Source organism: Cynoglossus semilaevis, chromosome 18 (assembly GCF_000523025.1).
Source record: "Cynoglossus semilaevis isolate Cse_v1.0 chromosome 18, Cse_v1.0, whole genome shotgun sequence".
Classification (NCBI taxonomy): domain Eukaryota; kingdom Metazoa; phylum Chordata; class Actinopteri; order Pleuronectiformes; family Cynoglossidae; genus Cynoglossus; species Cynoglossus semilaevis.
Window position 1 is genome coordinate 13,379,278 of NC_024324.1, and position 16,291 is coordinate 13,395,568.

The 16,291-nt window shown below is 42.5% G+C and overlaps 1 protein-coding gene across 1 annotated transcript in view; it reads left to right on the top strand.

Moving 5' to 3' along the window:
• Positions 1 to 31: 31 nt before the first annotated feature.
• Positions 32 to 16,291, top strand: part of cpne4b (copine IVb) — a 22,792-nt gene continuing 6,532 nt past the window's right edge. Inside the window, exons 1-11 of the mRNA XM_008332001.3 lie at positions 32 to 418; positions 4,413 to 4,599; positions 8,411 to 8,590; positions 11,372 to 11,443; positions 11,715 to 11,789; positions 12,826 to 12,909; positions 12,985 to 13,074; positions 14,902 to 15,000; positions 15,394 to 15,480; positions 15,876 to 15,935; positions 16,066 to 16,199. Coding sequence (XP_008330223.1) covers positions 4,429 to 4,599; positions 8,411 to 8,590; positions 11,372 to 11,443; positions 11,715 to 11,789; positions 12,826 to 12,909; positions 12,985 to 13,074; positions 14,902 to 15,000; positions 15,394 to 15,480; positions 15,876 to 15,935; positions 16,066 to 16,199 — 1,052 coding nt within the window. The 5' untranslated portion in view covers positions 32 to 418; positions 4,413 to 4,428. The remainder of the gene's footprint in view (positions 419 to 4,412; positions 4,600 to 8,410; positions 8,591 to 11,371; positions 11,444 to 11,714; positions 11,790 to 12,825; positions 12,910 to 12,984; positions 13,075 to 14,901; positions 15,001 to 15,393; positions 15,481 to 15,875; positions 15,936 to 16,065; positions 16,200 to 16,291) is intronic.

The window sequence follows — 16,291 nt, forward strand, 5'->3', positions numbered from 1 at the left end:
AGTGGACTTAACTGACCACCAGATGGCGCTGACAGCTTACGCCCTGACAACTCTGGTTCCAGGGATCGGTGCGCTCCCTGCGGCCCCGGTTGGAGCCGGTGGATTACAAACTCCTGTTAAGTGGCGCACCGTGCTCCTCCTCTCCATCTTTTACCAGGAGTAAACCCAGGAGCTCGGAGCGCGTCCACACCGCCATCTCTCTGAAGGAGAAATCCTCAATATACTGTCAGCATCAGCCCGGCCGAGAGCACCTGCAGTGTGAGGAGAGTAAGGAGGTGAGGAGGGGGGAAAAAAGATCAAGAGAGTGAGGAGAGAGGGAGATGGGTGCGAAGACGCGTAGTTCTCCGTGATTGTTTCAGTGGAAGGTGGTGAAGTTGTTGGCTCCCCTCCGCTCGGATCTTCTCTCCAGGTCGTTGAGGTGAGTTTTGTCCCTGCAGGAGAACAGGACGGATGCATGCGAGATATAGGAGTCCACAGACTGCTTTACGCATATGTTTCTCTTTTGTATAATTTGTGTTTTAAATGATACATGAACGCTTCACATGTTCGCCTCATGCCAGGATCCAGATGTTTGTTGTTGTTGTTTTTTTTCTAAGATATTGTTTTACTGTCTTTGTGCATGGAAGTGGAAAGGAAACACAAAAAATAGAAAAAAATTGTTTATACACACACGTGTATATATATATATATATATATATATATATATATATATATATATATATATATATATAAACGTATTGTTTGTATCTATACACACACTGTATATACAGATATTATATAAATATATTCTTAGTGTGAAGCCCAGGGACTTAGTTTAAGGAACACACACAGGCTCTTTGCAGAAAATATCTGCTTCCATAATACCCTGCCGGAGTACTACAAGAGAAGATAAACCCTGTGGAGGTGATGCGTTTCTTTCTTCTCCTTCCTTTCTCCTCTGCTTCATCCACTCTCACTTGCCTGTCTTTCTGCACTTCTTTCTCTCACTCTGTCTCTCTAATCCCCCCCCCATCTCACGGCCTCTGTCCTCCACGCTCTCACTTCTCTCTGCAAGCTCTAATAACACTGAGTCCACAACAGCAGACTGTTTCACTTCTGATAGTCCTTCCCTGTCTTATCTCACACCCAGCTGCATTAAGGATTCCACTCTGTCAGCTGAGCATATCTGCCTGCTGTCAGTGGTAATGATGAATATTACATAGCACGCCACGTACGCTTGTCATTCAGCAGAAAGACTGTGGCTGGAAGTCAGTGCTTCACCTCTTTGTCTGATAATCAATATGTGACCGAGCAGTTACAGTCTACAGTGACACGGACCTTCCTGTGCTTGAATCATTTATGTCACATCTGTTTCAGTGTGAGAGTGCACATGAGAAGGTGAAGGGGCACACACACACACACACACACACACACACGCAGCCATCACAGATCATGGCACTCCAGCTCTAAACTGTGATTGATTGTCACAGAGTGGAAAATAGCAGCTGACAGTGAGGAGCCTTGAAATCATTTAGAGATGCTTTACAACGCCCAACAATCAGTCAATCAATCAATCAATTGTATTTTTGTTTTTGTGGGAAAGATTTATACATCAATTCAAAGGTCGCTTTCATGACAAAGCGTTCAGCCTCCCAACCTGCGTTTTGCACTCTGTTTGATTGCGGCGTATCAGCAGGATCTCTCTCAGACGATTGGAGTAATGAAAAAAAAAAATCAAAAGTAATTTCCTTCAATACATGTTTATAGACAACTGGATGTGAATGTAAAAGACTGGTGTCCTCAGTGAGTCGTCAAACTTTATGTGGTGCTTCTATAAATGCTGTTCTGGCTGCAGCATCACTAATGGCTCCAAAAATATTTGCTCTCATTAACATCCAATAATATACTGCTACTTTTTTCACAATTGGTGACTTAAATTATTCAAACTTTTTTTTTAAAGTGGGGATAAATGCTTGCTTCAAAACTGGGGAGTAAACGGGAGAGATGAGCTTGACCTTTGAGTGTATTTCATTTTGTTTATATTATTACTGCAACTTTTTACGCCCTCTTTTATTGGCAATATTTGTCAGTGAGTATTAGAGTTGTTAGTTGGCACTAATGAGCCATAAAATGTTTTGGCAACTGTTAAGATCCAGAGGAGAGTCATCATATACATTATATTTATGGGACCAATGAAGTGACAATGGATTATTTTCACCTAACGATCTCTCACGGCACACTAGTGTGCCACGGCCCAGTGGTTGGGAATCACTGACACACTGCAACCTTTGAAGTATTTCAAGAAACATGTATACTTTGTATACAGCTGGAAAGCAAGCAGGCGTTTTGGTGTAAAGTGACACTTTGATTAAATTCACAGTAGCTACACCAGTACTCCGGCGGTCCTTTAACTCGGTACCAGCAGCTATTGCTTCGGTTCTGCGACACCAAATCCTCCGTCACCTCTGGCAATGTGCAACACCTGTGACAGCTGATGTTTTCCGTGTACAGCACAGTGGCCTGTGTCTTGCTCCTCCTGCATCACTATCAGTGTCATCTTCTGTCAAGCGGAACAGACAGGCATCTGCTGCTTCACCAGAAACACACACACAATGACAACATCACACATGTACGCACAGGTACACGCACACTCCCTGACGGACAGCAGTGTGCAATAGGAAACGCGTTAACCGTCTCCGTGCCACACACGGGTGTGCAGTGTGAAGCCCACCTGCCCTGTGGCTCTGTCTGCATACATTTTCCTGTATACAGGGCATTCATTGTGCTCGGCTAAAAATAATTACCACGACACACACCTCCCTCCCTCTCTCCCTCTCTCTTTCTCCGTGTCTCCCATAATTCATTTTGCATCTTGTGAGTGTCTATAAGAGAGAGAGAGAGAGAGAGAGAAAGAGAGATATTCAGGTCAGAGTCAGACCCAGTTCTGAGCGCTTCACTCCCTAAGGATAATACTACTAGACCACTGCATTAATATTCAGTTCTACCTTCCAGCTCATGAGACCTGCCTTTTTCTCCAGTTTGGACTAAATGGACCGGGGCCTCTGTAGGTTTCTCCATACATTATGGGCTGTGAAAATGGATCTGTGCTTTTGTAAGATTAATTATACATGCGATCCAGTGTTCCTGATCTTACTGTAATAAATGTTCAGTACAGATTAAATGTCAGCCTGATTCCGCTTTTGTAAACAGAGCTGCTGATTACAGAGCACGTCCTGGAAGTGTGTTCCAGCCATCAGGTGGAATGCTGCGTACAGCGAAACACTTCCTGAAGTTAAGAGTTCTACATTTTTGGATTCGATGTGTGATCCTCAAACAATCATCATAGGAAATGTCACTTCACGGGTGCCCATCGTTTTTTTCTGCAGGGTTTGAGACCCTTGTCCTCTCTGTGCACATTCACAGCTTTAAAACTTCAATGTACAAAATGTAAATTTAACAATGGAGATGACATTTTCAATTTTTGTTAAGTTATTGAAATTAAAATGCATTTGCCTGGCTTCTGCAATACCCCCACTCTCCCTAGGGGGAGCAGCCTCTTCACCACGATCTCAGTGTGATGTGATTTGACTTTCCCTCTTCCTGATGCAACCTTCTTTTGCAAAGATGGGAGTTAGGGATAAAAAGGAAAAGGTCTCTCCTGATGAAAAACATGGGCCAAAAATAAATTCTTTTTTTTTTAAATGAAGATGACCATGTGCCATAATTGGCTCCTGGGCCACATGTTGAACAAATCTGAAGGACTATTAAGAGCCAATACAAGAACAATTACACTTGGGAGGTTCAGTAACATCCCTGCAGTTGGTGTGGTGAGGAATGTTACTCCTGGTGTCTTTGTTAATGTCATCTTCTCAGGGTGGTGTCCGTGCAGTGATTAGATTCTTGATTGTTTTCTATTCGAGGAGAGTGAACTCTACACTCTATGGAAACCTGAGGAGGAATCTGATGAACGCTCTGCTGACTATACAGCTGAGCTCCCTCTGTCCGTGTCTGTGTCTGTGTGTGTGTGTGTGTGTGTGTGAGTCAGTGAGTATGTGTATGTATATGTATGTGGGTGTGTAATGCATGTTCATATTTATGCAGTAGCCTCTGTGTACTTTGTGTTTTCATGCACCTGCATGAATGGGTGTATAATGTGGAGAGTGTATGTCAGTGCACATGGAGTATGTGTATGTGTACTGCTGCTCATTAGAGGACATTGTGTGATATTGAGTAGCTGACCTTATGTACTGCCCTCTAACAGTTTAAACGCTTAGTCAGTGCTTCTGCACTTCTCATGTCAATGCAAAGAACAAGAGCTATATCTGTCAGTTGGTCCATCCTTCCATCCATCTTTCCATCCATCCATCCATCCATCCATCCATCCATCCATCCATCCATCATCTCTGATCTAACTCCTACGTCTCTTCTCTCAGTGTGTTTGCTTTCAGCATGAGTAACATCTACGAGTCTGCAGAAGCCACGCTGGGCTTCATCAGCTCTCCATGCCTCACCAAAGTGGAGCTCAGAGTTGCCTGCCGCGGGATCTCAGACCGTGACGCTCTTTCCAAACCAGACCCTTGTGTGGTTTTGAAGATGCAGTCCCACGGGCAGTGGTTTGAGGTACGGTAACGACACAGAATGATTGGATGTAAAGTACAGTATGTAATCGTGTTTTAATTGTCAGCCTGTGACCGACTGTTGACTGGCTGTACATCGTGGATGGGAGTCTCTGTGAATGTGTGCTGCAGCAGGCGGCTCATTAATGTGAGTGACACTGATAGATTTTCAGGTAAAGCCCTGTGATGGGAGGGCGAGTGACATTGAAGTTGTTCTCACAAAGACATTCTCGTTTTGTAGAAGTGGCCCATTCATAAACAGACAGTATATTTTCCTCTTCATCGAAGCTAAGAATATATTTAGTTTTTCCTTTTCTTACAAAACATCCTGAAGGCTAAGGATTAGCTGGAGGGCAGCAGCTTTGAGATCCCCAGAAGACACCAGGGTCATAAAGCTTTTATTAGCACCTGTTAAAAAACATCTTCCATTAAAAGTGTGTCTTCCAGTCTTCAAGATTACAATTTAATCTTAACAATAATATCTCATATCTAATATCTCATCTAAACTGAGCTTCAACTGAATCATTAATGACATGACCAAGTCTGTTGCACTGACACTCCAAATGAAAAGTTAATATATTTATATCTACATATTAAATATTTTAAATGATATTCATTTGGTGTACTGTACGATATAACAGAGAATTCCCAACTGGACTCCATATATAATATAATATTTAACAGAATTATATTGACTCTGCTGCTTCTGTTTTATTGATTCCAGTTGCTTTTCCTCTGCTGGTGAAAGTGTAACATTTTATTATTTCTATCGATTCTCTTGAAAGGCTTCGACATGCTCAGGTTTCTTAGTAAAGGTGTGATTTCAGTGACATTGATTTCATGTCGCTGTAAAACACATTGTTGGGGAGACTATGAAACAGACACATCCTTTATAAGCCAACCAATCAGATGAACCGCTGCACTTTTGTCCTCCAATAAGTGAACTCAGACGTAATTGGTCTCGTTGTGATACAGTTTGCTTTCTTTGGCGGAGGTAATGTAGTTTAGAGTCAGGTTTTATGTTCATACTTCTCCCTGGGAGGGAGCTCCACCTCCTCCTCCACCTCCACCTCCACCTCCACCTCCTCCAACTATTATGTATTCCTCTGCAGATGACACTTGGAATTGGTTTAAATGCATGACTGGATTCGTGTTTGACTAAATTATTCAATCTGATGAAGGCCTGACCTTCTTGTGCCAAATTATATTCTCAGGAATTAACCTCTGCACTCCGCAAACGTGATCGACCTACAGCGAAAACGTTTAATATATAAATTAACTCATGAACATGTTTCATACATCAAATGTTGGGGTATTGATTAGTCTGACCACTACTACACTCTACAGAGTATTATAAACATATAGTATGGATGTCAGATATGAACTTTTTGTCGATATTGTCCAAACACTTAGTTTCCGATTCCGATATCAAGCGATACCGATAATTGATGTATCTTTACAAAGCACTGTATGAGTATGAGATTAATTAAATGAGCTACAATGCTGCCATCTAGTGACTTCCACTTAAATATACAGCCGTTTATCCCCAAAACAATTTTTAGACCACAGCCCATATTACCGTACACTGATATATATTTAATTAATTTATCTACCAGCACTTCCTTTGTGACCTACTTGGTAGATCGCAATCTACTTGTTAGGAACCCCTGATTTAGAGTATTTAGGACGTTAAAATAGAGCAACAGAATTGTTTCCCCGTAAATCCGCCCGGACGTTTCTCCAAAGCACTTGAAAGTAGAAAATAAATAGCGAACTAATGGCGCTGCGTGCCTGCCTGTCGCCGTTATTTCACTCCCTCTTTTCTCTTTCACTTCTAAGACCGGGGGACTTCAGATAAGAGTCGCCTATTTGTGAAACAGCTTATCCTCACTGAAGTTTCGTCAGCTGCAGTAACACATGGATTAGATGAACTCAGAAGTCGACATGAGAGACGTGAAACATCAAGAGGGAAAACAAAGGAAAAGCTTTGTTCTTTTTCCCCGTCTCCTCTTCTGCTACATGTGAGAAGAAAAAGGCACACCTGTGGCGTTCACCCTGCTCCTCCCTTTAATTATGCAGCTACGTCCACGTATGCTTCCTCCTAATCATCCTCGCATTCACCGCTGCTGACCTACGGTTAAACGTGTGTGGATTCACATGTCATTATTGGGAGGATGTGCTACACAACACACGCAAACTCCTCAACAAAAGGACACTTTGTACTGGGCACCGACGTGGGTCTGTGTGAATGTGGATTCAAAAGTTATCGCTGCCTTCCAGAATCAGACACTCTCACATGGGTAATTGAGAGGGGGAGATAGCGTTCAAAGCAGCGGGTGTGCATGTGTGTGTGTGTGTGTCTGCACATGTGTGTGTTCATGCGTTTACGACTCTTTTGGCTCTAATGAGGCTCCGGCCTATTGAGGTAAGTGTCAGAAAAAGGCCAAATCAGTGGGTGTGTGGGTGTCACGTCTGCGCATGTGTGGATTTGTGTGTGTGCGCCAAAGTGTGACCAACATTGACAGGGACACAGTCATTATTTTGGGCAGCAGAATTTGTTGACACCCCCGAGATGGACATTTTGTTTTGCCTTCGTCTTCTGTTCTGTCGGAGAAACAGAAGAAAATGTGAAATCGATGTTTCAGCTGCAGCCGCTTCTCTTTTGTGCCCAAAAGACTCTTTTCTTCTTTAGTCCATCAGGAGAAAAAAAAATCCATGACTGGTGTTTTGATGTTGGTTGTAAGTGCAAACACTGGTGTAACGGCCATTTGTAGCAAATGCTGCATTGCTGAAAAAAAAACTCGACGCTGAGCGTTCAGATCAATGCTGAATGACAGAGTTGACAGAAAATATTGGGAGAAGCTCAGTTTAAAAACGACAGTTTAAGGATTTAGTATCTGTGGAAATACAGTTGTTTTATTTCAGGATTTGGGGTTTTATTCTGCCATTGAAATAAATAGCACATTTCCCACACTTCTACAACACTCTAGTCTTTATTCAAGGCACCATGTACTACAAGTTTTGCCATGTACTTGGTGAAGGCATATGACCTGTTGGTCTGGAATCAAACCCACAACTCTCCCATTGTAAAACTGCACTACAGCCACCTCCAAGACTCCAAACACTGCAGTCATTTTGCAAATATCCCTAAGTATGAGATTCATTTATATTTAGTTGATGATAAAGGTCACTCTCTGATTTCCCTACTGTCAATCAGAAAATGCTAATTTTAATTTAAAACGATTTGAAACCAAAGCTCAGAACCAAATCACCAGCCTGCCTGAGACTTAGATACCAGGACGCTAACAGTATTTTACGTCACATAAGGGAACTGGAGTATGCTTCATGTCTCAGATAGTGTGTGGGGTTTTTTTTAAATTTCTTTTAAGAATTTATTTCAGCTATCCCCTGATAAAAATCTGATAAAATGAGTTGTTGATGTTTGAACAGAAACAGGAGGATATATAAAGTTATCAAAGAAAGTTTTCTTCTGTCAGGAACTGAAGACATAGAGTTTTCAGGAAGTCTGTAGGCATCCTCATGGTACCAAAAAACCCAAAGAACACCGTCCCCACACTGAGACATCAGAACAACTATAACTGGGAACCTTAGGAAAAGTAAAGACATTTAAATGAAAGAAGAATATGAAGAGATTACAAATACATCTGTTACATCAGAGAATGTTGATGTTCTTCTAAAAAAGACAGCAAGAAAGAAAGATATTTGTTAGAGACCAGCAGTGTTTACTGATGAAGTAATAAGCCGTAATAACTGTACTAAAGTGACACGCTGTCGTTGGTTGGTCACTGTCCCAGGTGGACCGCACAGAGGTGATACGCAGCAGCAGCGGCCCAGTCTTTTCCAAAATCTTCCTGGTGGATTACTATTTCGAGGAGGTCCAGAGGCTTCGTTTTGAACTTCATGACATCAGCTCCGCCAACAACGGCCTCCGTGATGCCGACTTCCTGGGCGCCATGGAGTGCACCTTAGGACAGGTGAGTGCCGGTTTCTGTCTTTTTGAATAATTTAGTGTCATGTTTATCATCTTCATCTGCTAAAAGTCTAAAAGAGGAAGGTAGGAAGCTACCAAAAGGGATGTTAGTTCACTGCACAGACGCAGAGTTGCATGTGCTGTCAGTGAGGTTTGCACGTTACATACACTACGGTGCACTAGCATGTAAACACATGTCAGAGTGATGTCTCCATAAAAGCACATGCAGCGGTGCATGTGACGTGTGCAATCATACCACAAATATATACAGTATATATGTATATACATGAAGGCGCAGCATGTTTTTCCTGGTACAAAGTGAAATGCACTGAATGATGCCATGTCATGCAGTAAATGTTGTGTTTATTATTGTGCAACACGCAATAAAACGTCAGAGCTGCGCCTGAGTTTGGATCAGGAGGGGCATTTACTGCACATTAGGTTTGGAATACATGAAGCTTGTTGATAATAAATGGTATTTTTTTAAGGTTAACAATTAAGGATGGCTGTGTTTGATACAGGAGTATTTTAATGAAATGATTTAGTTCAGTATAACTAATAATTACATCCATCCTACTCCAGTACAGACATGCTGTATTCCATTACATTTTCTTCTCAGAACAGTATTTGGTATCTAGAAGTGACTTTATTATTTATTATTTCTAACTGATCATGCAATACAAAAACACCTCATACAATCATTTCCATTCTGTCTGCCCGTTTTAGTGAGTCATTACCCCTGTATTAAACCAGTTCCTGTTATGTCTAAGGTTAAGGTTCTGTCTTCCTGACAAAAGAGTCTGAATGAAGCCAAAATGCAAGAATAAAACAAAAAGACAAAAACACCAGAAACAGTAAAATAATCCACCATGGTAACAGGCAGAGCCGAGCAGAGCAGATTAACTGTCCTTGAAACTGAAACCAACCAATATTTACCAGGCTGTTGTGACTCATGTCCAAATATTTCAGCTGAAGAAACTCAAATGGCATTCTTGATTCAGAGGACTTATGGACACAGTATTGACGGACGTCAACGGATGTGGAGCATGAATTAAAAGAGATAATAGATAATAGAGATAATATTGACACATGGGGTCAATTTAGAGTGAATAATCTACTATACATAATCTACATGTGTTTGTCCTCAGTACAGGGGTCTTTGACTCTTTGACAACATGAAAACTCCATACAGAAAAAAACCCCATGACGCTTTGATCCTTCTGCTGTAAAAACAATAACCACTCTTCCACAGTCTGGCCGTTTCTATACATTTATTCATACACAGGAAAATGTCTAAAAAAACATCTGTTTATTTCCTTCTTTAGCACATCCTTCACACACACACACACACACACAAACACACCCATATGGCCATGATTAACTGTAATTAATCATTTAGAGAGCAGAAAATCAGAATATTATATTCAGGTCACTGGAACTAGAGTTAGGATGAAAGAACATCTAAAATTAACCTAAAGTGTGAAATCCTTCACTGACGTGGTGCTGCCTGCGTCCTTCACTCCTTACTTTCAGAATCCCCCTGGGTACAATCCTCTGTTTACAAAGTCGAGTCAGACCGACACATGCGGCCACACAGAGCCTCGGCGTAGAGTTAGAGTTGTAATCAATATTTAAACATTTGCCTCAACCCCATTCTTCTGTTTGGAGCGTTCTAATGAGATGAAGGATCGCACACTATTACCAGGTTGACTAATTCCATTGTAGAGAATGAAGTAGGAGGACAGGCGGAGTGTGGAAGAGTTGAGTTTGTCTGTGGGTTTATAATAGTTGGCTGAGCCCAGATAATGGACGTGGAAAGAGGTGGAATTTGGAAGTGAGAGTCTGAGAGGTTGAAATTGTTGAAATGGGCCAGAAATGCTGCATATATTTTTTTGTGCTGTAAACAAAACACTGCTGCACCAGCTGATGAGCAGATGTGGACAACGTCGACGCTATCAAAGGGACCTGCCGTGTTAAATTGACTTTTTTGTCTAATTCTACTTTAGGAAAAAAAGTGTGGGATTTCTGCCTGACACCACAAGGTTCTGGGTTTGAAACCCCTCCACAAACGCTACATTTGGTAGAATCAGGAAGGGTAAAAAAATTGATGGAAACGTCTATAATCGATACCTTAGCAGCAGAAAAAACAACAACAACAACAACAACAACAACAACAACAACCAGACTAGGACGTACTCTGACTGCCCACAGTGACATTGATGCTAAATAAATCTACTGTGTCCCTGACTGTAGTAGGTGGAGATGTTAACTTTGTTCCACCAAGGTAGTGTGGAGGAGGGACACGTTTTATCATACACTGTTATTAGGACATGAAGTGTATTATGTTCCCCTGTAATATTTTTTAAACTCAATATTTAATCACACAACCATCAAATTGTCACTTTTCCTTCTGGGAACATTTCTTTGATGTTCCTGATGTGCAGAAAACATGTAAATGAGTTTTGTGTTTCTGCTGCTAATGATCCCACAGAGAGACATCCTGGACGACAGCCTCCTGCTACTCTGTGGTCTGTTGGTGTGGTCTGTTGGTGTGGTCTGTTGGTGTGGTCTGTTGGTGTGGTCTGTTGGTGTGGTTGACTCCCAGTGGAGCGGTCACTAACACTGGCTGATTCCCTGTCTGACCAGTGAGGACGGTGAACGCTGGAGAGAGCAATTAGTGTCACTAAGACACAGATATTGGAAATCAGGATTAGAAATACTGGAAATACTACAGTGGTACTACAGTTTAATGAGTCTCTGTTTGTGTTTTTTTTTTTTTTTTCAGATTGTGTCACAGAGGAAACTGACCAAATCTCTACTCAAACAGGGGAACACAGCAGGAAAGTCTTCTATTACGGTATGAGTGTGACTGAAGAGCACCTTCTCTTAGCCCTTCACTCTAATCCTAACAAATACAAACCTAATCTTTAGCCACAAATATCCAATACTAGTATTTTTTTAAATGTACCCACAAGTACAGCCAAGTACAGGTACGCACAAACACAAAAGCCAGTCACACACACACACCTCATTCTCTCTGAATTAATTTGAAGATGTTGAGTGTTCAACCTGTTCTTGTTCCCCCTCACCTGCATCATAAACCTCCCCCCCCACCCCCCTCTGTAAAGGTGACAGCTGAGGAACTGTCTGGTAATGACGATTACGTTGAACTCTCCTTCAGCGCGCGAAAGCTGGATGACAAGGTGTGTGCAGATGTGTGAGCGCTTCCAAAAATATTTATAACTCATGTTTTTTTGTTTTTTTTTCCTTCTGCAGATGTAACAAACGTTTCGGTGTGAGCTGTCAGGCTGTTGCTCGTGTGTGTGTGTATCTAAGTGTCGACGTGTGAACGTGTGTGAGAGAGAGTAACACTCCATAAGAAGCTGATGCCAATAGACACATGTTGTGTTTATACGTAGCATCTTGGCTCCGCGTTAGCCATGAGGTACTGACGAGACGCCACGCTGAGCATCATGAGAAGTCAAAACATTGATCAGCACAGCATTGATCAGTGATGAGGGTCAGATCCGTCTCCTGTGACACTTAAGAATAAAATGAAGTAACATTTACAGCGTTGTGAGTGCAGTATAATCCAGGTCACCCAGTTTGGAGCAGAGTCCTGTAAGTTACTCCTGCTTTTAAAATGCACTCAAGGGAGATAAGAGCGGGAATACGTGGACGCCCTGGAGGAACTGAGCTTCATTTATTTTTCATGCACTTTTTTTAGGGATGTTGCTTGCTGACGGCTCAAAAGTTAGCAGAGAATTTGGTTCTAAAAAAAAATCTATGGTGACCACAATGAATATAAGTGAGTCCCTTCATCAACATGGTGGCTGAAATGGCTAAAGGTCTGCAGTCATTTAATTTCCTTGAATGTGTTATTTACTGCCTTAGGTAATAAAAAAAAACAATGGCAAAAACATGGGGAGAGGACGAGGAGGAGGGAGACCTGACTTCCTCCCATGCCCTCTGTCTCACACACACACACACAAACACACACACAGAGATAACTATATTAATTTTCAGCTTCCACACACGCACAGGCACAAACAGCTAATCTCAACAAGTTGTGTCCCGGGGGGACGGTGGAGGAGGACAGGGGAGGGGCAGAGAAAATGGAGAGGGAGGGATGGGTGACAGCAGCAATTAAAAAAACAACAACAAAGTGGATGAGAAAAAGAGTCTTTATATTGAGCAGTAACACGGCTCCTACTTTATGTTTGTGTTTGACAAATGAAGGATTTCTTCAGCAAGTCTGACCCTTTTCTGGAGATCTTCAGGGTGAACGATGACGGGACGGAGTCTCTCGTACACAGAACCGAGGTACAGTCGTTAGAACGACTAAAGAAACATGTGTTTACTGTGGCTCTCCTGATCTGTCATCTTTGATGTTAACAGACGGTCATGAACAACCTGAGTCCAGTCTGGAAGTCTTTTAAAGTTTCCCTGAACACGCTCTGCAGCGGCGACCATGAGAGGGAGCTAAAGGTGAGTTCCAGTAACGGCAACAATGATACGTTTAACTCCAAACCAGTGCTGTTAATCTGATTAATCTCAGGGTGGCTGTGGCTTAATCAGATGAGTGTCTTCCACACTTGCTTTAAGTTCATTTATTTTTTTCGACCCTGAAAAGGATCAACAGGAAGATGATTTATAAAAACCTGTATTTCACAGAGACAGCAGGTGCAGAGAGGCTCCAACCAATCAAAACAGTCTGTGCACAAACATTTCCTTCACTCACTGAATGTCATAGTTTGTGGTGCCTGCAGTAAAAGCACACAGGTACTGGTACCGACCCGGGGACAGGTAGGACTTTATTTGGTGAAAAGGTGCCTTTGGAGGACTAGTACCTCTCAACACCTGTAGGTCATTTTATTGTGGTGTAAAATCCAAATGAAGAGTCATTCAAAGGCACAGGTTGAGCTTGTCTCACACACTCATAAAAACAATCCAAAACACAAACCTTCCCAAACGTCTCTTCCTGTTTTCTTCCCTGGAAGACCCAGAGGGATTTAGAAGATCTCACTTTTTCTGATCCGAAAAGTGAATTAACAGTCAAATACTACATGCACGTGCACGCGCGTGTGTGTATGTGCGTGCGCACGTGCGATCCCGATGTGTGAAGGCGGCGGCTGAACATTTTGTGAACAGTTATTCTGACCATGAATATACATGAGCTTGTTCATTAAATATTCAGAGGTGTCTTAACTCTCCATGGCTTCTGACAGCAGGAGAATGAACTCACACACACACACACACACCAGCTATGGTTTCCAGGGCTACTCATTTATAGCATACGTCCATGGTGAGAATTACCAGGGCAGCGTTCCATTCCAGACCAGTGCTTCCTCTCACCTGAAGAGACCAATGCATAAATGCATACATCGTCCTCTGTGGAGTCTGCCTCCCTCCAACCACTGTGGCTCATGGGTTTCTGGGTTGTTTTATTTTTTTGCCTCCACCTTCTCTCTGCTCCCTGACTTCCTCCAGCTGTTTGTATGCGGTGAATGAAGTGGAACGTCTTATTTTTTCATTACACTTTTGCGCAGCTCTCAGCCACTCGGAGGTGGAGCAAGGCCATCATCAGCATCTCCTTCAAAGACTACTTTTAAAACCCAAAGACAAGCCACACAACATGACTCACACACACACACGCACACATCCACACACACACTTGTTAGGCTTAAGTGGGACGAAGGAAATAAGGGGATTAGCGGTGGCCGTGTTGTTAGCGGAGCCTCGTTGAATTATTCCTGATTGCTAGTTATTTGCGTGACCTCAGGCGAGAAGGTCAAAGAGCAGAACAGCACGGAGTCACTTAGTGTTTTGGAGATGCTAGCCTTATCTAGAGAGTGTTAGCCCATTAGCCTGCGTCTGTGTGGACCGGCCTCATTGAATAATATTGATTACAGCGAACGAACTGAGAATGATTCAGATCTCGCGCTCTTCCTCCTTCGCTCTGAATTCACAAGATTACGCCTGTGCGACATGCTAGGATTTGGGCCGAGCTCCTCACCAGTGATTGGGGCCATTTATCTTGTCTCTGGTCTCGCACGTCCTTTGAGAGAAACAAACTATCGGGCGTTAACGCGCGCACACACACACACACATTAATCCCCCTCTTAAGCCGCGTCCCTCTCAGCATCCTCCGATTAATATTTCACCACTCCATCGCCCCCCGCTGGCATCGCCTGATCAATCATTTAGCATGGCATTTCTCTGCAGGCCAGTGTGTGTATGTGTGTATTTTGGTGAACAAAAAAACAAAAAAATCTGTGCTCAGGTGTGTGTGTGTTTCTGTTGTGTGTGTTGCAGTGCACAGTCTGGGACTGGGACTCCAATGGAAAACACGATTTTATCGGAGAGTTTCAGACGACGTTCAAAGAAATGAGGGCCGAACAAGAGGGAAAACAGGTGAGCACACGGACACAGAGGGGAGGGGACCTCCAGCAGCCACACCAGTGGAAATCATACCACAGCTTTATTTAGATGGACAGCTGGATCCACGTCAGGTAATGAGAGTTAAAAATAGCCCTGAGGCGGCCCTGGTGTCCCTCACTGCTCTGATCCATTTTCAATAACATCCTGTGATCAGAATCACCCACTGAAATCTCCACAGAAGTACAGGCAACCAAATGAAAACTGATCCTAAATTCTGGTTCTTCTGTCCAAAATAAAAGTTCATCCACTGATCGTGACACGCTGAGATATTAGTCATGTGGTCACATGTCCCCGCTTCATGAATGTTTTGGCTTCTCCTCCTCCGTGGAAACTCATTCCCGCCCACTGCTGTGTGTCTTTGCCCAGATTCAGTGGGAGTGCATCAACCCTAAATACCAGATGAAGAAGAAGAATTATAGGAACTCTGGTGTTGTCATGCTCAACCACTGTAAGGTACAGTATTTTCAGTCTTTTTTAAATTTATTTATTTATTTAGTTTAGTTTTTTTATTATTATTATGAACGTTGGTAAAATGAACAATTTCCTGGAAAATAATCAGTATTTAATTAGCCTGAACCAAACGGCCCTCTGATTTCAAAAGTACAATAAACACAAATGGAAACACATTCAAAGCAGGAGATGGGGAGTGGGGAGTAAACACTGTTTGGGTTTGTGCTTCTGTATATAGAACAAGTACTGAGTATTCTCCAGACAATACAACGGGCAAATAATTCAATTATTTCCTCTTTAAATTTTCTTTAAAAAAAAATCAAACACTGAAGTTCTCTCTGGGACAAAACTAATCATTTTTATGGAAACGGTTTAAATGTGTAATATTTCCTCGACAGATCATCAAAATGTATTCCTTCCTGGACTACATCATGGGAGGCTGTCAGATTCAGTTCACAGTGAGTGACTTTATGTCTCACGTCGTCAATATTTACAGCAGCAAATCAGTGTAACAGCTTTAGATGGAGCTGCAGTATGTGAGCATGTACTGTGTGTGTGACTCTGTGTGTGCGTGTGTGTTTGTCTCAGGTGGCAATAGACTTCACAGCATCTAATGGCGATCCCCGGAACAGCTGCTCCCTGCATTACATCCACCCATACCAGCCAAATGAGTACCTTAAAGCCCTGGTGGCTGTGGGGGAGATCTGCCAGGACTACGACAGGTAAGCAGCACCGGATCCATCATCAGTCCCTGGTGATGACACACAATCATGAACACACACTCTCTAGCCAATATAGCTGGGATTTACTCAAG